The sequence below is a fragment of the Petaurus breviceps genome, unplaced genomic scaffold, assembly GCF_028583685.1.
Source record: "Petaurus breviceps papuanus isolate PSGF00001 unplaced genomic scaffold, PetGlider_PUasm1.0 181, whole genome shotgun sequence".
Taxonomy (NCBI): Eukaryota; Metazoa; Chordata; class Mammalia; order Diprotodontia; family Petauridae; genus Petaurus; species Petaurus breviceps.
Genome location: NW_027185784.1, coordinates 13,087,161 through 13,110,382, shown reverse-complemented (window position 1 = coordinate 13,110,382; position 23,222 = coordinate 13,087,161). Strand labels below are relative to the sequence as shown.

The window sequence follows — 23,222 nt, the reverse complement described above, 5'->3', positions numbered from 1 at the left end:
TCAGGTCCTTATCATTTCTTGCCTAGACTATTTTTATAGCCTTCTAATTAGTCTCCCTGCACCTCACCTAATCCATCCTTTACTTAGCAGCTAAAATAATCTTCCCAAAGATCAATGTGACTAAGAACTATCCTCAAAATAGAAAAAAAAAATAAGGATAAAATACTTCTCAATCTAGCATTAAAGTTTCTCCCCAGTCTGGCTCCAACTACCTTTCCAGTCTTATCTCACATTAACTCCCTGCCTTAAGAGCTCTGTATTCTAGTCAAACTAAACTAGTAGCAGTTCCCAGAATTTGACATTTCATCTCTTACCTCCATGCATTTCCACAGGCAACAACCCTATGGACAGAATGCATTCCCTCATCTCTCTCAGAAATTTCATCTTACTTCAAGGCTTAGCTAAGCAATGGGACCTTCCCAATCCCTCCCAGTTGTTAATACTCTCCCCATTCTCAAATTACTTTGTATTTGTTTCTGCTTCCCAATTCCTAGCACAATCAATGCCTTGCAGACACTAAGTATTTAATAAATGCTTGTTGAACTGATGGATAAATTATCCTTTTTAAAGGGGCATCCTCATTTATTTTAGAGGAATAAATAAAATTAGGATCAAAAACATTTATTTACACTAATTTAAGTAAAAATCATAGGATCACAGGTTTAGACCTGGAAGGGACATTACATCTAGTCCAAGCCCGTCATTTTAAGATGACTTGCCCAGAGTAACACAGCTAGGAAGCATCTGAATCAGAACTTTAGAATCAGTAACATTCCAAATCCAGCAGAGTTTGCTACCCCATATACAGTAGATACAAATTTTTGGTCATATTCTCATGATGTCAAAGTTAAATTTACTAGTATTTTTTGCTTTAAAATAATTATCTAAAACATACCAAGTACACTTGACATTAGTAGAGAGACTTTATTGTAAAGCCTCACTACCTTGACCCTCTGGTGATATTTCATACTTGTTTTAATCTCTTATTCATTTGGCTTCAATAATTAAGAACTAGATAAAGCTCAAATTCTACTGAATTTTGTGTTAATTTCTACTAGAGAACTGTCCTCTGGAATATCTCCATCCACTGGAAGCGGTGCTGCAGGAGGATGAAGGAAGTGGCGAGTCAGCCACTCACTGGTTCTCATAGCTTTGCAGTGGAGGCAAGGCCTTTCCCTGATTTGGTAGCTTCCGAGGTTCCTCTGCCTTTGAGCTATCTTTCTTCTTCTGAGGCTGGCTGGTGTTGGACGATGTTCAGTTTCACTCTCCTTCCAGGAGGAGGCTCCTGAGTTAGAGTCCATACTGTCCCTGTCAGTGGTATCACTATCATGGAGGCCTTGGTTCATCTGGTTCAGCTGAGAGTGGAGCCTGGCTCGTCTCCTTTCCAGGTAGGCATTAACAAGTGCCACTTCTGAGTCAGTTACAGGTGAAAGTTGCATATGTTTGGGTTTCTTCTTAAAGATCTTTGTTAAAGATTCCCAGAAGGTGCTTTTGCTATGTCGCTTGCAGTAGGCCTCTGATAACAACAATCAGAAGAAAACAACAGATGAGGTGCACTGCAGCTCAACACACTATTATTATTATCATGACAATCTGTAGCATGAATCCCAAAGATAATAAATAGCACATTTTTAACAACGTGCAGACCACACATATAACAACGCCCCACTACCCCACCCTTCACCACAGTGGGTCAGACATGTCTCACCCCGGAGCAGCAGAAGGAAACAGATGGAAATCTTGGAGACCCACTTTGAAAAGTCAATGCTGATCCTGATTTTAAGGTTCTAGGCAGAGGTCCCATTCTTTTCCAAAGAATTATCAAGTTTCCATTTCTCAGAGGTTTATATTCTTAAAAATAAGTGATAGAATAATGGGAGTAGGAATGGAGCAGGTCACACGATGACAAACAGCAAAAGTCTTGGTAGGAGAAAATGGGAAGGGGTAAAGGAGGAGATGGGAGACAATATTTCCAGTTCCCAGCAAAATTCAACTTGGCTCAGCAGGGGGGATGAAAGATAGGGATGGGGACAAGGAAGCCGGAAACTTTCAGCATAAATTTACATTGTCAATTTTTTTTTTACTGGATCTCACCTTTACATCCTGAATTGTTTGTCCCATTGTCTGTTGATAGTGATGCATCCTTTTTCTCAGATATCTGTGTCAGGATATATAGACTAGTCAGAGAGATTCTCTAAATTAGACAACATTCATTATTACTTATTTGTTAAGAAATATTGTTGCCTTGAAGCATTAGCTGAGTCTGATTTAAAATTTTAATTTTCCAAGTATTTATTGAGTTGCCGCTCTGTGATCCTGCTAAATCACCATCAATTTGAAAGACAGACTTTTTAGTAGTACTATGTAAATATGAATTGTTGTTATAAATAGTGCAATCTCTTAAATTGTCCCTGGACAGAACAGAAAATTATTTTCAGGTATGATAATGGTTCAAGGTATAGTTATCAAATCAAATTACATGATATAGGCATGCAAATATATATAAATGTATACATATAACTTTGCAAATCTTAAAGCTCTCTAATAAATGCTAGCTATTAGTATCGTTAGTAATGAAAAATCCTTATTTATGTTAGAAGAATAAGAAACATGGGACCAAAAATACTTGTGTTCTCTTTAGTAAAAATCATAGCACCATAAGTTTAGAAGTGGAAAGGACATTAGAAACCATCTAGTCCAAAGCCCTAATTTTACAGATGAAGAAATAGGTTCAGAGAGAGGTTGAGTGACTTGCCCAGAGTCACAAAGTTGGCAAGCACCTGCAGCAGAACCTGAACCCAGATCTTACTGATTCCAAATTCACTGATAGTAATGGGGTGCTTGGGGTGTCTATGTTTGTAACATCAGTTTATAAAATCAATTTGTAAAACCAGTTTGTAAAATCACATTTCCCCCCAGCCTCAGAACATCTGCCCAGCAACAACTCATGAACTGTGTATCTCTGCTTGGTACAATAACAAGCTACATCTGTGAATCCTTCACTAAACCATCTATAAACTTTTTAGCTTAGGCAAATGTTATCTCTCCCTAGTACAATGGCCAGCTGCATCTATGAATCCTTCAATGCACTATCTGTAAGTTAACTCCTCAGCCAATTAGGCACATCCTGAATCCCTGTTAGCCTTGGTTCCCAACATCCATCTTGTCAAACATGACACTGATGGGAGGCAGACTAGGCATTTTTCAGTCAGCCCTGACCTCTAGCTGACTTAGTGACGTTTCAAGCCTAAAACCACACCTCCAAGTGTCCCGTCCCCCCCCACGCCCCTTGGGCTATTTCCCAGTGAATTATGGGCAATATGCCTGAGCAGTAGATAATAAAAGTGCATGTTCCTTTAAGCACTGACCACTCCTTAACTCCTCCCTAAACCCCACCCTTACTCACCTAGTTAGCATAATTGACATCTGATTTACTATTGTAACACTTTATAAACTATATCTATGACTTCTTTAAGTTTGTAGGTTCCATAAGACCTCCTGCCCACTGTATAGCATAACAATAAACTTTTACAATCCTGACTTAAAAGATTGCTTGGGTCCTATGAATTCATTGCAGACTGCCCACTCAGGGACTCTGGTCATTGGAGCTCCTGTAACACCTCTCACCCCTCTTCAATAGCATAGTACCCTAAGTGATTTTCTAACCAAGGGGACAAAATGGACTGAACCTCTGCAGGAAATATTTTTTTTAATTAGTCTAATTTGGGTCATAAAAATAAATTTAATACTTCTAACATAAACCATTAACTTCCTCAAAGTTCCTCCAAAAACCATTCAGAAGTAATGTCCCTCCAACAATGTGGCCATATAATTTTATTTTTAGTTGCATTTGTGTTTGAGTTGTTTATTTCAGTCATTTTAGACTCTCCATGACCTCTCTCTGTCCATGGGGTTTTCTTGGAAAAGATACTGGAGCGGTTTGCCATTTCCTGCTCCAGTGGCAAAAGAAATTAAGTGACTTGCTTGGTTACACAGCTAGGAAGTTCCTAAAGCTGGATTTGAACTCAGGTCTTCCTATCTATTGCACCACCATAGCTTCCTTTATGATGCCTGCCAAAAGTGATGGATCTAAAGTCAAACCCTTTCATGTGTAAAGTGTCATACGAGGACATTCTTAACCTTGTTCTAGATTCTCCCTATTTCTATCCCATTCCCTTCCATATGTAAATTTTTTTCCTCTTCCATATATCATGATGGTCTCTATCATGAAAGGTATATATCTAGACACACATTCCTGGATTATGTTCACTGGTAAACTAAATTGGAAATAGGAACTCAGGTTCTGTTGATATCCCATTGCTTTTACTTCTTACTGCCATTGTTTGAGTTTTAATATTTACTGAACTCAAATTATATAATTTTCAGAGCAATGCCCCACATGTATGCAAAAATTTTTTAAAGCGCAGTAAAATAAAAAGGTAGGAAGAGGCAGTATAGCATAGTGGACAGAGAATTGGCCTCCAAGTAAGAAATACCTAGGTTCAAGTGCTGCCTCCGACATATACTAGCTTTATGACCTTGGGCAGGTCACCAACGGAATCAAAGATCTAATACCTATCTTTAATGAAATAATAGGCCTATTTTAAACAAAATAATAAAAAAAATAACATTTATATTGTGCTTTAAGGTTTGCAAAGCACTTTACAAACATCTCTTTTATCCTCAACAGCAACCCTAGGAGGTAGATGCTATTATTGGTTTTACAGTTGAGGAAATGGAGATTGCAAAGTTGTAACTTATCCAGGGTCACACAGCTAATAAAGGTCTAAGCAAGATTTGAACTGAGGTCTTCCTGACTCCAGAATCAGCCTTTTATTCACTGTGTCACATAAGCATTTATTAAACATTTGTGTAGGTTGTTTTATAGAAAGTGAGAGAACCAGAGTTGGCTCGTACTTTGAGAGGTAGAGTAGTATAAGGAAAAGACCAGGGACTAGGAGTTCTTCATTTTATTCCTGGCTCTATCATTAAGTAGCTGTGATATTAGGCAACTCATTTCAACTAAATTTTGGCCTTGATGACCTCATCTGTAAAATGCCAGGAGTCTGGAATCAGTGACCTCTGAGGTCCCTTCAAGTTCAGAAATTCTGCTCCCGAAGAGCATATGGCTAGACTAGGAGGGACAGTCTTGATAATGACAATAACAGCTGAGAGCATTTGCATATCATTTTAAGCTCTGTAAAGTCCTTTACAAGTGTGATCTCATTTTATCCTAACAAAAAACCTGAGTAGGTTGTTTTTTTTTTTTTTTGGTAAATCCTCAATTTACAGATGAAGAAACTGAGGCAGACAAGAGGTTAACTTGCCCAGGGTCACATACTAGTAAGTTTCTGAGGCCAGATTTGAACTCAGATGTTCCTGACTCCAGGGCCAGGGCTCTATCTACTACTTAGCTGCGTGTGTGTGTGTGTGTGTGTGTGTGTATCACAAAATATTCACATTTTAATGGTAAATTGATAAATATATTTAGAAGAGAAGTAAATGAAGAGAAAATACATTTCATAGCAAGGATAATTAATCACTATTTTCCAATATATTTATAACCATATTACCTATAGATAAGTAATTAAGTTTCTTAACAGAAAAAATGAGCAATTTTCATGATGTTGCATAATGAGAAATGCAGCTTCTAAGATCATTGGGGCTTACTATTTAATAAGCTGAACTCCACATTTCAGACTTATTTTGAAGCAAATATGATTAAAACTGAAAAAATAGGTCTCCTAGGGTTGCCTTGACATTAACTACCTGTATGACCTCAGGAATACTGCTTAGGTAGTAGCAGAACCTCAGCTTTTCATTTTCCTGAGCATGGAGAGAAATCGTACCTGCCTAAAGAGAAGGATAGAGGATCTGCTGAGGTCCCTTTCCAGTTCAGGGATCTAAGACTCTATGTAGATGGTGCAGACAAGAGATTATTGTTATTTTTAAATTTCTAAAATGGAGGTCATGTTTAGGGTAAAGTGAGGTAGAGGCACAATAGTTTTCTTCAAGTATTTGAAAGGAAGTCATTGGAAGAGGGATTAAATTTGTCTTATTTGGTCACAGAGGGCAAGAACAAAGAACAATGGATGAAAGACTTAGGTAAGATGTTGGGGGGAAACAAAACAAACTTTCTAACAGCCATACAAAAGTGAAATGAGCTGTATGAGCAAGTGGTCCTGGGGGTCTTCAAGGAAAAGCTGGAAAATCACTTGTTGGATATGCTATTGTGGAGATTCTTAACCGTTAGAATGCCTGAGATCTCTTGCAACTTGAGATTGTGAAAATTTTTGGTGATGTGCAAGACAGTAGCACCTTTCTTGTTAGCCTCATACATTCAATGTTTAGTTTAGGCAATTAAAGCTATTCCTATTCTAATTTTATTGACTGCTATCAAAGAATCTGCCTTAAAGAAGATTCAGATGAATTTGCTATAGAGAGGCATCTATGACCACTGGAAATGAGATATCAAAGAGTTTAATAACCCATTTTTGCCTCTAATGGAGCACTCAGAATGGAGAAGACTGGCAACCATTCGATATTCTGATAATTACTAAATGATAGTAATAATTACTAAAAAAAATAGTAATAACAACAACGATGGTATTTGTATTACTATTATTACTAAGTTAACATGTATTTCATATGCACCATCAGTAAATACAATAGTGGTTTGATTAGCCATCTATTTGCATTAGAAATCAGGACCTGTATTATAAAAGCACTGCCAGCCATAGGAATTGCTAGTAATAATGATAGGTGACGCATATACATATATTATTAGAGCTAAGTGACATAGTAGATAGATTACTGAGCCTGGAATCATGAAGACCTGAGTTCATATTCTATTTTAGACACTTAATAGTTATGTGACCTTGGGCAAGTCACTTAACTTCTGTCTGTTCTCAGGTTCCAAAACTGTAAAATGGAAAATGTAGTATCACCTTCCTCCCAGAGTGTTGTGAGGAACAAATGAGATATTTGTAAAGTACTTAGCACAAAGTTCCTGACACACAGTAGGGACTACATAAATGCTACCCATTGACAATGTTATTATTGCTTTAAGGTTTCACAAAGAGGAATATTCTATAATGGTAATTCTGCATCTTAGTCTGGGCCCTTATTTTACTTAAAAAAAAAAACCAAAGCCAACAACCTTTCTATAGAATTTAAGATTCCATAGTACATATTCTGTAATAACAAATATCTTACCTCCTACAACCAGAATTATGAGGATATAGAAGGAAACTTTGAGCTATTAGAAGTTGGGAAGATTTTAGCCAAAAAAAAATTAACTTCACAGAAATATATGGCTTAGTAAATATATTAGTAAGAATGGAAGAATATCCTACCCAGAGAACAGCCCTATAGAGGATCATCAGGAACAACATAATAATAAAGTACCAAAGCAGAAAGTTCCCTACTGCCCCACAAGAGTCATCCTTTTGGCATTCATGCTCCGGTTTTGGAATGAAATTCAAAGGCTTGCTGGGAGGGTCCATCTCCCAGAAAAGAGAATAAGGGAGTCCCATGAAGCTACTTTCTTAGAAAATATCAAAACATGCTTTATGTGATTGAAGATGACTGGGAGAATGCTTCAATCCACGATGTGTAACAACTTCCTTGGCAACCCATTATGACATGTTTCAGCAACTGTGACAAGAATTAACAAGCTACTACAAAGGATTCCTTAAAGTTTCAAAGAATATTTTAAGTACCTTGCTTATGTTAAAAATAATACGTGGTATTTTTCCTCATCTCAATTTTTTGGGCATGTTTTAAAATGCACAAACTTCATTTCCTGACAGCAAATATTGCTTGATTTTTAAAAAAAACAATTTGGCTTCTTTGAGGCATTAATTTTCTCTCCCTTTATTAAAATATGTGATTAGACTCCATATAAATTTAGGATTTTTGGTGATTCCTATATAAATGTCCAATGATTAATATAAAATGAGATGATCATTTATGAATTGGATAAAATTTACTGAGGCACGTTTTCTTCTTAATTTAGGAAGGATAAATAAAACTTGGTTTCTAGTATTAACTAGTAATGTCAAATATTGCCTCTGCACATTTTCAAGACATTTCTCCACTTGAATTCATATCTAAACTATAAGAAAATCCACTTCAATTTTAAAAATCTGCAAAATGACAGAAGTGTCACTGTTTATAAAGCACTTTGGAGTTTTAAAACATACAATTATGTTTGTAAACTATCATTAATATGTATTTCCTCTGTTTTTGTCCTATAGGAAAAAAAAAAACTTCATTTTCAAAACAAAATGATCTTGGAAGCAAAATTTGGGAATAATTTTGACCGCCGACATAAAAAAATCTCAGCATACTATGACAATGGTATCTTTTGTAAATATATGCCGCCCAGTTATACAGGGAAGTGATTATCCATGTTTTCCCAGGTACTTATGTCCTCCTTTCTCTTTAACTTGGCTTTAAGCCACTTGTCCCTTCAATGTTCAGTTCCTACAAAACGAGAGGCCAACCTCATGATCAGTCCACGTTTGTGTGATAGTCCCTGTTCATCACATAAAAATTCACTGAATTTGCATAAATACAGGCGCTTTCGGTGCTACAATTTACACCTGCTCCTGAAGAATTCAGCCACACCTTTTAGGGCAGCTCTTGTTGATGGCCTCGTGCCCTTTACCAGGTAAAGTGTTGTCACAGTTACCCCGAGGCAGGACTGATATTATCCCCTTTGCGTAGCAGGCGGCTCCGGTTCCTGCTCGGGATTCAGAAAGATTTGGGTTCAAGTCCTGCCAGGCTGGGTAACTTTGAACAAGTCACTTAACCTCTCACAAGTCTTAACATCTTAAGTTGCAGAACTGTTGCCAATCTGCATGGGGGACGAGGGAGGCTCACAAGGAGTGAAATTTGGGGCAACGACCCCCCGCAAAAAAAAAAAATGGAACTGAGGCCCTGACAGGTTGAGGGAGCTGCAGCGACTCTGTACAGCGAGAGGAGCGGCTTCTGGTCACTCGCGGGTGAAACTTAGACTGTTGTTAACCAGGCGGGCCACAAGGCCTCGGACACTTAGCGAAAGCTGCGCAAATGACGGCAGCGTCAACCGGTCCTGGAGCGGCTGCTGGGGAAAAGCAAACAGGCCGCAAGGCCCGGAGACCGAAACTGTTTCTATTTGAATTTAACCCAGATGCTGGGCTTGTCTTCTTTAGTTTGTTTTCGGCTTTTTGAGGTGGGCCAGCAACAAACTCCGAAATGCCACCCACCCTCCGCTTCGAGCTCCACCCGCTCCTCCCTTCCCAGACCCACCCCCTCCAGTAACTTCCCGAGGCCACTGTGCGCAGGCGCCAACCCGCAGGGCGCGCGCACGCACACACGCGCACGCGCTCCTATTTCCAAGGCAACGTTCCCTCCTCTCGCAAGAAGATATTTCAGTCGGGCCCTTTCTCCTCGGCCCCCTCCCTTCCCGCCCTCCATTCCACCTTGCTCCCGAGGTCCATTTTTCACGTCTTGATTGGCCTCGCGCCCCAGGGCTGGGCATCCGCGAGCTCACGTGACTGTGCGCAGGCGCGGTGAGAACTGGTGCCGAATCGCGGCTGCGGGAAGTTGAGCACGGTGCGTTGTTTATGTGCGTGTATGTGTGTGTGTGCGCCTGTCTTTTTCCTCTCGGGGGAGTGGACGGAGCTTCCGCTGCCTGTCGGGCTTGGGGATGGCTCGGCCCCGTGGAGGGCGCGGTGGCGGCGGCGGGGTGCGGGAGGTGAGGCTGGCCTTGGCCCGAGGCTGTGGGGAGCCGCGTGCGGGCGGTGCTGAAGCGAGGGCGGCGGGGCCCAGGGGGTGACTGAAGGGATCTCGGGGTGCAACGCTGATTTGGGGAGGGGGTGGGGTGCACATACAGGGGCAAGTCATCCTCAAATGGTTTGTGGCGTGGGCGGCCGGGACCAGACGCCTGGTGTGGGGAGGGAGCCCAGGGTTCAAAGATTTAGGTCCTCCTACATGAAGGCCTATCATAGGACCATAGGGCTAGAGCCAGAAGGGGCCTTGGAGGCCACCGAGGCCAACCCCACCCTCCATCCCCCATTTTACAGATGAAGAAACTGAGGCCCAGAGAGGTTAAGTGATTTACCCAGGGTCACACAGCTATTACATATCGGAGGCAGGATTTGAACTCACTTCTTAGGGACTCGCGGGTCCAGAGCTCTGAGACAGCTGTGGGCTGCTGTAGTGCGTCACCACAAGGATTATTAACCCGAAGTGAGCTATGTATGCATCATTCTCTGCCCCTACCCCTCCTTGGCCTTTTCCACCCCTCCTTGGTCTTTTCTTCCCCTCCTCCAGCAATGGAACCCCAGTTCCAGTCTGGCTTCTGATAGTAGTTACGGGATCGTGTGCAGTGTCATCTAACTTCTCAGAGCCCTGTCTGTAAAATCCGGGTGATATCTTGTAGTACTTACTTCAAGGGGTTGTTGCAGGCATCAGATAGGATGTGAAAAGTCAGTTGCTATTTTCTCCCCCCCAGCTTTCCTTGTGTGTCCCTTACCAGACACAGCAGGTTTGAACACAGGCACACAACAACAAGGAGTATTTATTAGCATCTTCCTATGACATAGAAGATGGTGCTAGACCATGGGGTATAGTTTAAGACTCCTGTGCATTTATTGAGCTATTGTGTTCCAGGCCTGGTGCTAGATTCTGGGAATACAAAGAAAACTTGAAACAGGACTTGCCCTCAAAGAGTTTGCATTCTCTTGAAGAGGAAGAAAAGCTGATACACAAGTAAATAAAAATATTAAGTGATTTTGGAGCAGACACTAGTGGAGGAGCACATGTTCAGGATAGCCTCAGTCCACAGGCAGTTTGCCCTTACTGTGTGCTTGGCACTGTGCTAAGCACTGGGGATAGACAAAAGACCAAGAGAAGATTGAGGCTAGCTCCAAGGAACTCACATTTTAATGGAGGACAGAACATGTAAATTAGGCATGTATAAGATGTATACAGAGTAGGTCTAGGAAGATCATCTCCCCATGGAACTGAATGGAGCTGGAAAAAATCATGAAAACTTTTTTTTTAAATAAATAGGCATTTATTTTTAAATAAATTTTAAGAAAATTTAAATATGAACATTTAAGAAATAAAAAACAAAAAAACCCCAAACATCTATGGGTGTCAATGAGTACCAAGAGAATATAAGAGAAAAAAAGGCTAAGACCTAGGAAGTCTTAGGGAAGGCACCAGCTAGTACCAAGGGAGATATACGACAGAAGGCAAGGACTGAGCTGAGTCTTGAAGGAAGCCAGAGAATCAGAGATGTAGAGGTGCTGGGATAAAGGGCTGCAGCCATGAGGGACAGCCAAGGCAAAGGCATTGAGTGGAAATGGAGCGTCGTATTAGAAGAACAGCAAGTAGAGCAGTGTAGCTGAATCATACGGAGAGTAAAAGTGTAAGAAGAGGAAAGGACCCAGTAGCCACGAGCTTTAAATGCCAAATTGAGGACTTTATATTTAATCCTGAAGCCCCTTGAAGCTTTATTGATTGGAGTGGGGTGGTCAGACTTGGAGTTTATAGGAAGATGACTTTGGCAGCTGAGTGGAGGATGCATTAGAATATGGAGAAACCTGAGACAAAACCAGTGAAAAGGCTATTGCAGCAGTTGAGGACAAAAGTGATAAACACCAACTATGGTTTGGAGAATGTATGGAGAAAAGGGACATCTTCAGAGGGATGTTGTGAAGGTAGTCTTGACAAAGTTCATTAACAGTTTGGATATGTGGGGTGAGTGTTAGGTAGACTTCAAGGATGACACACTGAGGTGGTGAACCAGGCTGACTGGGAGGATAGTGGTATCCTTTTGACAGTGATAATAAAGTTGTGGAGAGGGGAAAGATAATGAGTTCTATTTTGGGACATGTTGAACTTGGCTATCTATGGGACATCCAGTTATAAATGTCTAAAAAACTCTTGGTGATATGGGACTGGAGTTTAGGAGAAAGACAAGAGCTGGATTATGGATCTGAAAATTAACTCCCTAGAAATAGACCATATTTAACCCATGGCAGCTGATGGTGTTACCAAATGAAAGTGTATAGATGGAGAAGAGGCTCCAGGACAGAGCCTTGGGAATCACCCATAGTTAGCATGGCTCTCAGATGAAGAGCTGGTAAAGAAGACTGAAAAAGACAGATTGGAGGAGAGCCAAGAAGGAAAAAGATCATGAAAACCTAGAGAGGAGAAGGTAACTAATAGTGTCAGGTGCTGCAGGGTGGTCTAGAAGAATGAGGAATGAGAAAAGACCATTAAATCCAGCAATTAAGAGATCATTTGGAACTTACCTAGAGGGTAATTTCAGTGGAACTAGTGAGTGGGAATAGAGAATATGAACAAAAATGCAACAGTACTGGAAATGGTGACGTGTTACATAAAGTATTGTCAGGAGAAATTGGTGTTGGCCTAACTTTTGAAGGGAGATGTTGGTTGAGAGTTAAGAGGAGCAGGATTTGTTTATTAGCAGCTGAAAGTCACTGGGATGGACTTTATGTAGAAGTGGTGCCTGAGCTGCCTCAGGAAATTTAGGATTGTAAGAAGGGGATATGAGGAGGATATATTAGTCTTCTCATGTCTGAGCTGTTTGTTTTCATTGTTAATGATAGTGCAATTATATTCCATCATAGTCACATGCTGCCCCCTTTTCAGCTGTTTTCCCAACCTTTGGGCAACCACTTTTTTTTACAGGTGTTTAATGCTGTTCCAAATATTTCTGTCAATCAGAGATTGTTTAAAAAAAATTTTTTAGCTCCTTGGGGAAGATCTCAGGATCAAAGCCAATGAACGTTTTAATTGTTTTCTTCCATAATCCATAAAGTTTGGATTATTCATAGCTCCATCAGTAGTGTATTAGTGTCTCTTCCCACAATCCCTCCAGTGTAGAACAATTTTCGTCTTGTGTGATCTCTGCCAATTTTTTGCCAAAGAATATGAGGTGAAGTCTCAGAGTCATATTAACTTAAATTCCTCTTATTACTAGTTATTTGGAATAATTTTTCATAATGTCATTAATAGTTTATATTCCTTTTAAGGGCCATTTGTTCTTATCCTTTGACTATTTCTCTATTGGGGTATGACTTTTTATGTATTAATTTCCTCTGTGTCTTACTCAGATATCAGACTCTTAGAGATATTTAGTGCTGGTTTGGTTTTTTTTCCCTATTCTACACTTTTAAATTTCATATAATTGACATTTTTCTTTTGTTCATTACTCATATTTGTTCCTTGCATGGTTAAAAATTCTCCTACTACCCATTGTTAGTAGAATGGAGGAGTTGGAGGGGAGCTTAGTCCTAATATAGTCCAACCCTTACATGAAAGGAATCCCCACTATAACAGACCAGGCAGTGGTCATTTAGCCTCTGCTCAAAGACCACCAAGGAAGGGGGAACCTACCACTTCTTAAAACAGTCCATTTCGTTTTTGGATAGCTTTAATTGCTAGAAGTTTTTCCTGACATCAAGCCTTATCTCTGTTCAGCTTCCACCATTACTCCTTATTCTTCCCTTTGCAGTTAAACAGATTTTTAGTCCTCTTCCACATGACAGCCCTACAGATACTTAAAAAATATTTTAAAATAGCTGTCATATTCCCTTTGAGTCTTCATTTCTCCAAATTGAACATAGCCAGTTCCTTCAATCAGTTCTACTTTGATGGTGATTCAAGGCCCTTCACCATCTTGATTGCTCTCCTCTGGTTACTCTTTAGCTTAGCAATAGCATTTTTAAAAACCCTGGTGCCCAGAATTCAACATAGTACTTTGGATAACATCTGACAAGTACAGAGTATGGTGGGACTATTACATCCCTATGCCTAGAAGCTTATGCCCCTCAGAACAAAATCATATTCTGCTTCTTGGCTGCTTTATCACATTTCTGTTTAGCTTTTTTTTTTTCCCCCTTTTTGGAGGGGGGAAAGTTAGGGCAGTTGGGGTTAAGTGACTTGCCCAAGGTCACATGGCTAGTTTTGTGTTAAGTGTCTGAGGCTGTATTTGAACTCAGGTCCTGCTGACTTCAGGGCCGGTGCTCTATTCACTGTGCCACCTAGCTGCCCCTTCTGTTGAGCTTTGAGTAACTAAAACTCTCAGACCTTGTTCGGGGCAGCTGCTGTCTAACCATTCCCTCCCTGTCTTTGGAATTTTATTTTTTTACACCCAAGTGTAACAATTTACATTTATCCCTATTAAAATCCATCTTATATTTAGCCTAGTTCTTTAGCCTGTTAGGATCCTTTTGAATTCTACCTCTGTCATCCAGTATATAAGCTGTACATTTCTGTTTTTGTCATCTGCAGATTTGATGAGCATGCCATCTATGACTCTGGCCATCATTAATTTTATTTTTTTTTTAATTAAATTTTTATGTTATTTTTAGTTTACATCATTCATTTCTACAAGATTTTGAGTCACAAATTTTCTCCCCATCTTTCCCCTACCCACCACCCCTAAACAGCAATCCCACTGTATAGCCCTCCCCCAATCTGCTCTCTCCTACCGTGTTTCCCCGATAATAAGACCTATCCCGAAAATAAGCCCTCCCTTTACTGTGTAAGATTCCTCTAAAATAAGCCCTATTGAGATTGCTACTGTAGTGAAGGTGATCCCCTGCGCTACATGCTACATTACGGTACCCTCTGTATGCAGCATTCCCCTCCCCCGTGAAACGCACACCGCGCTCCAAGCTGCATCCAATCAGAGCTGCAGCAGTGAGCGCATCATCCTGTTCTTCCCCAGTGATTTGCTTATTGAATAAAGGTACATTTTTTTGTTCACATTTACCTGTTTATTTAAATTGCTGTCAATGTTCATTAAAATAAGCCCTCCCCTGAAAATAAGCCCTCTGGTGTTTTTCTGTCCAAAAATATAATAAGACAGTGTCTTATTATCGGGGAAACACGGTATATCCTCCCCTAAACCCCCTCCGACTTTCCAGTAGGACAAGATGGATCTCTGTACCCCAGTGCCAGTATATCTTATTTCCTAGTTACATGTAAAAAGAAATAATAATAATATATTTTTTTAGACATTTGATTTTAAAATTTTGAATTCCAGATTCTTTCCCTTCCTCCCCTGTCACCCCCCCCTTATTGGAAAGATAGGCAATTCAATATGGGTTGTACATGTGTAGCTAAGCAAAACATTTCCATAGTGGATATATTGTGAAAGACTGACTATATTTCGCTTCATCCTATCCTGCCCCCCACTTGTTCTATTCTCTGCTTTGATCCCTTCCCTTTTCAAAGGTGGGTGCTTCTAACTTCCCTCCCCTGCAACCTGCTGTCCCCTCCATCATCCCCCTCCTCATCCCCTTCCCCGCTACTGCCCTGTAGGGTGAGATACCCTATGTAGTGTGTATGTCATTCCTTCCCTAAGCCAAATTCAGTGAGAGTAAGGTTGTTGACCCATTCCCTTTTGCCTTCCTGTTCTTCCCCTCCATTATAACCATTTTCCCTTGTCTCTTCCATATGAGATAATTTACGCCATTCTGTCTCTCTCCATCTCTTTTCATTATATTCCTCTCTCACCCCTCAATTTCACTTTTTAAGTATCATCCCTTCCTATTCAATTGGTCCTGTGTCCTCTGTCTGTGTATACCTATACACATATATACACACACTTACATATGTATTCATATTCAAACCCTCCTATATAGACATATATATGTATATACACATATATATATATACACATACATTTATATTCCCTTCAACTAATCTCATACTGAGAAAAGTTTCATAAGTTACAATTATCATTTTTCCATGTAGGAATGTAAATAGTTCAGCTTTGATAAGTTCCTTATGATTTCTTTTCCCTGTTTACCTTCTCATGCTTCCCTTGCTTCTTGTATCTGAATGTCAAATTTTCTATTCAACTCTGGTTTTTTCATCAAGAATGCTTGAAAGTCCTCTATTCCACTGAATGACCATATTTTCCCCTGAAACATGATGCCCAGTTTTTCTGGGTAGGTGATTCTTGGTTTTAATCCCAGCTCCTTTGCCCTCTGGAATATCATATTCCAAGCCCTTCAATCCCTCAGTGTAGAAGCTTCCAGATCCTGAGTTATCCTGATTGTGTTTCCACAATATTAAAATGGTTTCTTCCTGGCTGCTTGTAATATTCTCTCCTTGATCTGGGAATTTTGGAACCTGACTATAATATTCCTAGGAGTTTTCTTTTTGGGATCTTTTTCAAGAGGTGATCAGTGGATTCTTTCAACCTCTGTTTTGCCCTCTGGTTCTAAAACATCAGGGCAGTTTTCCTTGAGAATTTCTTGGAGAATGATTTCTAGGTTCTTTCTTTGATCATGGCTCTCAGGTAGTCCACTAATTTTTAAATTATCTTTCCTGTATTTTTTTTCCAGGTCAGTGGTTTTTCCCATGAGATATTTCACATTGCCTCTATTCTTTCATTTGTTTGGATTTAACATCATCTTGATTTCTCTTAAAGTCACTAGCTTCCATTTGCTCCAATCTAATTCTGAAGGAATGATTTTTTTCAGTGAGCTTTTGAGATTCTTTTTCCATCTGGAAAATTCGACTTTTTAAGGTGTTATTTTCTTCAGTCAGGTTGTTGACTCTCTTTTCATGATTTTCTTGCATCATTCTCATTTCTCTTCCGAATTTTTCCTCCACTTCTCTTATTTGGTTCTCAAAATCCTTCTTAAGCTCCTCTATGGCCTATAACCAGTTCATATTTTTCTTTGAAGCTTTTGGTACAAGAGTTCTCACTTCATTGTCTTCCTCCTGTTCCATGCTTTGATCCTTTTTGTCCCCAAGAAAGGAATCTAAGATTTGACTGCTGTGCTTGCTTTGCTTCCTTTGCTTGCTCATGTTGCCACTCAGTTACTTAACTTTTGAGCTTTTTGTCATAGTAGAACTCTGCTTCCAGAGAGGAGAGCTTTGTCCCAAATCGCTGTGGTTTTCACAGCTGCTGGAGCTATTAGTTGGGTGCCCTCTCTGAAGCTTCCACCCGCTCTGGCACCAGGTAATACATCCCAGGACATCCCACCCTAGACCGCAGTCGAGATCCAAGCAGGTTAAAGCAAGAGCGATTACCCCTCAGAGTGGTCGCTTGGTCCCCCTACAGTCTACAGGCCAGGAGTTCTGAAGCAGCCATGCGGTGGCAGCTGCCGTGCCTCAGCCACTTCTCCCAGGGGCAGAGGCTGGACCACAGTTGCAGATCCCCTGTTCCCAAAGTCCACTGACCTCTCACTTTGTCTTTGGCATTTATGGGTTGATAAATCTGAAAACCGCCACAGCTGCTGGTAATCCACTCTCCTGAAGTCTGCTCCAGGGTTGGGGCTGCCCTGAGGGTAAAACTGGGGGCACATGCAGGGCTGGGCTCTGCTCCCAGCACTGCGGTGGACCCTTCCTGTCCACCTGCCGGGCTCTCTTCAGCAGGAGGTTTCTCCCTGTCACTTTGTGGGTTCTGTAGTTCTAAAGTTTGTTTAGAGTCGTTTTTATATAGCTATTTGAGGTGGTTATGGGGGAAACTCCGGGAGTTTTCCTGCTTCTACTCCGCCATCTTGGTTCTGCCCCACCATCATTAATTAAAAAAAAATTAAAGAGCACGGGGATGAGCACAGATCTGGGGGTACTCCCTGGGAACTTCCTGGTGTCTTGACAGTGAATCATTAACACTTCGCTTTGAGTCTAGCCACCCTTGTAGCTCTAAATTCAAAGCCACTCCTCTCTAAAAGGTTTTAGCAATGACTCTTCCTTAATTTTGTCTCCAAATAGATGCAGAGAGAACAGAGTCCCTCTGCTACCCTCATCGATAGAACCATCAGGATGAGAAAAGAGACAGAAGATAGGAAAGTGGTTTTAGCTTGGGGACTCCTAAATGTTTCTGTGGCTGGCATGATATATACTGAAATGTAAGTCCATTAACTAGAATTAGAGCAAAATTTGTGAAATGTGTGAAAATGTTTTCAAATAGTATTATTGAAGATATTTTAAAAGAATTTTAATTTTTTTTCAGGACGGGGAAATTATTAAGTTCATACTATAATGTAACATACTGGCCCCTCTGGTATATTGGTAAGCTTTTCCTGTATTGTGATATAATTTATGTTTATTATTGCATAAAAATTATGTACAAATGGAATTCAGATTTGACTTTCTTAAAAAATTGTTTTTTGGAGCAGCTAGGTGGTGCATTGAATTAGAGCATGGGCCATGGAGTCAAGAGGACCTGAGCTCAAATCCGGCCTCAGACCCTTGACACACTTGCTAGCTGTATGACCTTGGGCAAGTCACTTAACCCCAATTGCCTTGCCTTCCCCCTTCCAAAGAAAAACAAAACAAAACAAAATTGGTTTTTTGATTGGGATGTTCAGACAATTTAAATTCATTTTAATCTTTCTGGATAATGAATGTTGTATGCTATACTGTTGTGTACATTATTGAATAGAAAATTAGGCTGAGCACAATAAAGAATTGCAAAATTAAACCATGATTTATTTTTACAAGTTAGAGTTTTGTGTTTTATTAAGATTCTAGGGGTGGGATAGGTGGTTGTTTTGTGTTTTAATTAACTGGTGTTTTGTTCCAGAGCTTGTACTTGCATCTCTCTTCAGCCTGAATGCCTTATTTGATTTCTGGAGGTATTTCAAATATACTGTAGCACCTACAAATCTGGTCATCAGTCCTGGACAGCAAACACTTTTAGGATTGAAAACAACTGGTAAGGGTTCTGTTTCTCTTGATACAGTTAGCAACGGATATCTCTTAATTTCAGAAATTTCCTTTTCAAAATTTGGTATTGATGGAAGAATCATCAAGACCATATAATCTGCAGGGGCCCTGTCTTAAGCAATTCTAAATCTAAATACAGAAGACAAATTATTGTCTTTCCTAATTCATCTGTTTGGAAAGGAATTTAATTACATTTTGAACATGCTAAGTTTGAGGTGCCTATGAGACATGCAGGTAGAGATAAGGGCTGAATATATTAATTTTTCAGTCACCTCTCTGGGGTAATGATGCTGTTCTTGATATTTTCCCCCAATTGTTTAGTTGCATTCTACCACTTTAAGATATCCTTTCAGTATTACCTCTTAATATTTTCAAATTGGTGTTGCCTCCAGCATGGATTTCTTCTGTATTTACTTGGTCTGATCCAGCTATTCTTCCTGACTTCATCTTCCCAAGTGCCATTTCTCCTTCTTCATAACACATAAGGCACTGATGTCCTGATATATGGTCCTAACATGGTTTGTTGATGATGAGAGTGATGCTGACAAACATGTTCCATTTTCCATGTATTTGTTGTACTTTCATTGTAAATGTTTTTGGGATGATCTGACAAGTCTAATACCAAGCTTTTTGTATATGTGTGAATATTTTACGGTTTGGTTAGGCAAAACTGCTTGTGATTTTCTGCCGTCCTGCTCTGCAGTGTTTTTTTTTTGTTTTGTTTTGTTTTGAGAGGAAACAGCAAGGCATTTGGGGTTAAGTGATTTACCCAAAGTTACGCCGCTAGTAAGTGTGTCAAGTGTCTGAGGCCAGATTTGAAATCAGGTCCTCCTGACTTCAGGACTGGTGCTGCATTCACTGTGCCACCTAGCTGCCTCAGTAAAATATTTTGCAAATAAATTATACTCAAAACTAGTATTGCATTTGTCTGCCATGTCTTTCTGTTTGATCAGGAGAACCAGTGTTTGCTAAAACAGTGTCGTTTTTTTTTAAAATTATTCCTTCATATACTTAAACAGCACCAAGACCTGGGTTCAAATCCTAGTTATAGCCATGTGACCTGAAGTAAGTCACTTAACTTTTCTGAGACTCAGTTTCTTTAACTGTAAAATAGGGGTGACAATACTTGCATTTATCTGTTTCACAGAATTGTTGTGAGGAAAGACTTTGTTACAGTAAATGTTGTTTTATTGTTTTTTTCTAGACAAAACAACTCCAACCATTTAAACTAAACTTTTCTTCTTAAAAACTATTTTACTTTCTCTTCAGTTACTTTATTGACACTTATCTAGGTTCTTTAGGTTCTGTTCTTCAAACTCCTTTACTATTATAATACTGACTCTATCAGAATTTTAAAATATCCTGATTCTTGTAATTTTTAAGCTCCTAGACTTAGGTCTCAGACTCATGAAGTTTTTGTTCTTTTTAAAAATAACAGTGCCTTTCCCGACTTTGATTCCTTCGGAATAGAAAATTAGCTATTAAATACCAAAGACTGTTAACTTCTACTTTGCATTTTCCTTTTATTTCCAGTTGTGCAAACCACTCCTCCACGTGAACTGGTGGCAAACAGTATCCCTCCCTCTACACCTTCTCCTCCAATACAGGGTCAGAGTGTATTGAGTTATAGCCCATCTCGCTCCCCCAGTACAAGCCCCAAGTTTACGATGACAGGTTATAGCCCTCAACTTCAAGGCTTATCATCAGGCAGCAGTGGTTCTTACAGCCCTGGAGTGACCTACTCACCTAGCAGTAGTTACAGTAAGGTAAGCCTTTTCTTTTGATTACTAAAGAAGAAACATTTTAGCACCATCTCCAAGGTTAAATGTATAGTGGTTCCATGCTGATATTTTGCCACAGTGTCCTCTTTAAAACAAACAGAAAATTATCTCTTTAATGTCATGGGCTTTGGCCCCTGCTTTCTTTACACTTTCCTCTATTTTCATACTTCCTTCTGCAAAGCTTTTAGGTATCCTTACAGAATTCTAAGAGTCTTGTCTTTCATGGCCTCTCATTTTATCTGAGCATCTTTCAAATTAAAAACATAAGTTAGGACTTCATGGGGCTTGCAGCTTTTACTCCAAATTCCAAAATAATGAGGGTTGTTTAGGCATCCATTGTCATTTTTCCTAGTCATTTAACATTTTGGTCCGATAGGACCAGGATAAAGAGATATGGAAATTAGAAGACATTTGGTTGCCTGAAGCAGATCGTTGGGGATCTTTGTATTGGGTGACTTAGCCCCCAAGAATAATCATTTTCTTGTTGTATTCTATTGCTCATTATTAGTAGCAGTACCTAGAAATAAAATTTACCCAATGTTTTTGTTTTTTAAATTTATTATTTCATTTGATTAACTTTTTTAAACAAATTGCATGTATTAAAATATGTTAGATCTGATTTTGGCAGGAAATAAGAGAATTTTGTGAAAATGATGGGTTTTTTTGAGTTAGCACTTAGAAACTTAGGTATATAACTGGTCTTGTGCACGTGGCATATTTGGTATAGGGCCTCACTAACTTTATTTTGATGTAGCCTCTGTAGTATTGCTTATTATTTCTGCTTTGAATATTGGCACATTCTAGTTAGACTTTGCTTTCCATTTTTGTGAAAGAAATTGTAACTTACTGTAACTTAAAGCGAAATCTTCTCTCAATTTACTTATTGACCTCTATTTGCTGTCCTTTCTTCTCTTTCCCTTCTGTCTCAGACCAGCTCAAATCATTGTGAGGAAAGCACTTTACAAAACTAAGCACTAGAGAAACGAGAGTTTGTAGTACACGTCATCCAGATGGAGGCTTCATTTTCAAACTAGACAAATAATTAAGGTTAAAAAAAAGTCTTCCTACCTTTAAGTTGCAGCTTTTAGAGTAAATCTCTTATTCCAAATAGGTGTGTGGTTATAGTCCTTCTCCTGGTTCTTCTCCATATCCTACAACCATCGGTCCAGCAGAGAGCTCTGGCTTGAGATCTCGGTACCGGGCTTCACCCACTGTCTATAACTCTCCAACTGGCAAAGAAGACTATATGACTGATCTCAGAACCCTTGACAATTTTCTTCGAGGGGAAGAAGAGAAGCAACATAGGGTTCAGCTGGGTAAAAAAAAATGATTTCATTCAGTCATAATAAAATTGGATCATGGTGTTTGCTTTTTCTATATACAGAGTGGTCAGAAGAATATGCCATTTCCTCTGGGAGGCATTGTGGTACAGTGGAAGGCTGAGAGTAAGCAATAGGAGTTTATTGCTGCAGATTTTCAATTAACTAGCTGTGGGACTTTGGGCAAGTCATTTAACCATTCTGGGTCTCAGTTCCCTCATCTATAAAATAAGAAGGTTGCACTAGATTTTTCCAAATATTCTTTGAACTCTTGAACTTTATGATTATATGAGCTGAAATAACTCACTTTTTATTGGCATATAGCGCCCCCCCCCCCCCCAGTTCTGTTCACCATGCACAAAGCTAGGGATACAGAAGTAAAAAATGATAGGGGAGATAAAACACATACAGAAAGTATGTCATGAGGTAAATACAAAGGCAAAAGAAGAGTGTTTGGTAGTAAGTCAATGACCTGTAATCTTAGCAGTTGCCTTTACTTGGGGAAAACTCTAAACACAGTGAAGACAGAGTTCCATCTTTTGAACATGGGGCCTATCATAATGTTAATGTTACCTAGTGGACACTTGTCTTTTGACCTATTGTGATTTTAAAATAATTATGATAAACTGATGCTTACTAAATTGATAATTCTAGGGAGTACAGATTCTACTTCACCTTCTAGCAGTCCTACTTTCTGGAACTATAGTCGTTCTGTGGGTGATTATGCACAGACGCTAAAGAAATTTCAATACCAGCTGGCTTGCAGGTCCCAAGCCCCAAGTGCTAACAAGGATGAAACTGACCTTGGTTCTAAACAGGCTGCAGAAGAGGTAAATGGATAGAAATGATGACTTTATAATTTACAAATCTTAGGACATTCTGCTAATTGTTGGTTGTTCCTTAAAAAAATATTTTAATCTCGGGGCAGCCAGGTAGCACAGCGAGTAAGGGCACCGGCTCCAGTGTTGAGAACACCTGGAGATCGAATCCCGGGCTCAGACACTTAGCACCCACCCAGAAACACGTGGCCGTGTAACCTTGAGCAAGTTACTTAACCCCAATTGCTTAGGGGCGGCCAGGTGCCTCAGCGAGTAAGAGCACCGGCTCCAGTGTCGGGATGACCTGGATCAAATCCGGGCTCAGATACTCAGCACCACACCCAGAAATAACTAGCCATGTAACCTTGAGCAAGTTATTTAACCCCAATTGCTAAAAAAAAATTTTTAATCTCAACTTTTAAGTTGAGGCAGTGTGGGTATAGAGCTGGGAAAGCTTGGGTTCATTCTCTCCCCAAAACCTACGAGTTGTATGACCAAGAGCAAATCATTTAATCTCTGTGTGCCTTAACTTTCTCATCTGTAAAGTAGGAGTGACAATACCTATAATATCTAGTGTGAATCTAAAA

The 23,222-nt window shown here is 39.7% G+C and overlaps 2 protein-coding genes across 6 annotated transcripts in view; one reads left to right on the top strand and one right to left on the bottom strand.

Annotated features, from left to right (window-relative positions):
* Positions 1-624: 624 nt before the first annotated feature.
* Positions 625-9,588, bottom strand: SSMEM1 (serine rich single-pass membrane protein 1). The gene is made up of 3 exons (XM_069087220.1): positions 9,468-9,588; positions 2,095-2,158; positions 625-1,516 (listed from the first exon to the last, which is right to left on the bottom strand). Exons 1-3 carry the CDS (start codon positions 9,483-9,485, stop codon positions 1,023-1,025), a joined length of 576 nt encoding a protein of 191 aa, XP_068943321.1. The 5' UTR covers positions 9,486-9,588; the 3' UTR covers positions 625-1,022.
* TMEM209 (transmembrane protein 209) overlaps positions 9,368-23,222 on the top strand; it is a 30,876-nt gene continuing 17,021 nt past the window's right edge. The window contains exons 1-7 of one of the 5 annotated variants that reach the window (XM_069087216.1): positions 9,368-9,613; positions 17,761-17,897; positions 18,002-18,060; positions 18,575-18,706; positions 20,251-20,483; positions 21,610-21,814; positions 22,472-22,647. In XM_069087216.1, the coding sequence (XP_068943317.1) occupies positions 17,761-17,897; positions 18,002-18,060; positions 18,575-18,706; positions 20,251-20,483; positions 21,610-21,814; positions 22,472-22,647 (942 nt within the window). In that variant the 5' untranslated portion in view covers positions 9,368-9,613. Of the gene's footprint in view, positions 9,743-17,760; positions 17,898-18,001; positions 18,061-18,574; positions 18,707-20,250; positions 20,484-21,609; positions 21,815-22,471; positions 22,648-23,222 lie in introns of all 5 variants that reach the window. The other 4 variants (XM_069087215.1, XM_069087217.1, XM_069087214.1 and 1 more) reach the window with 4 other exon arrangements.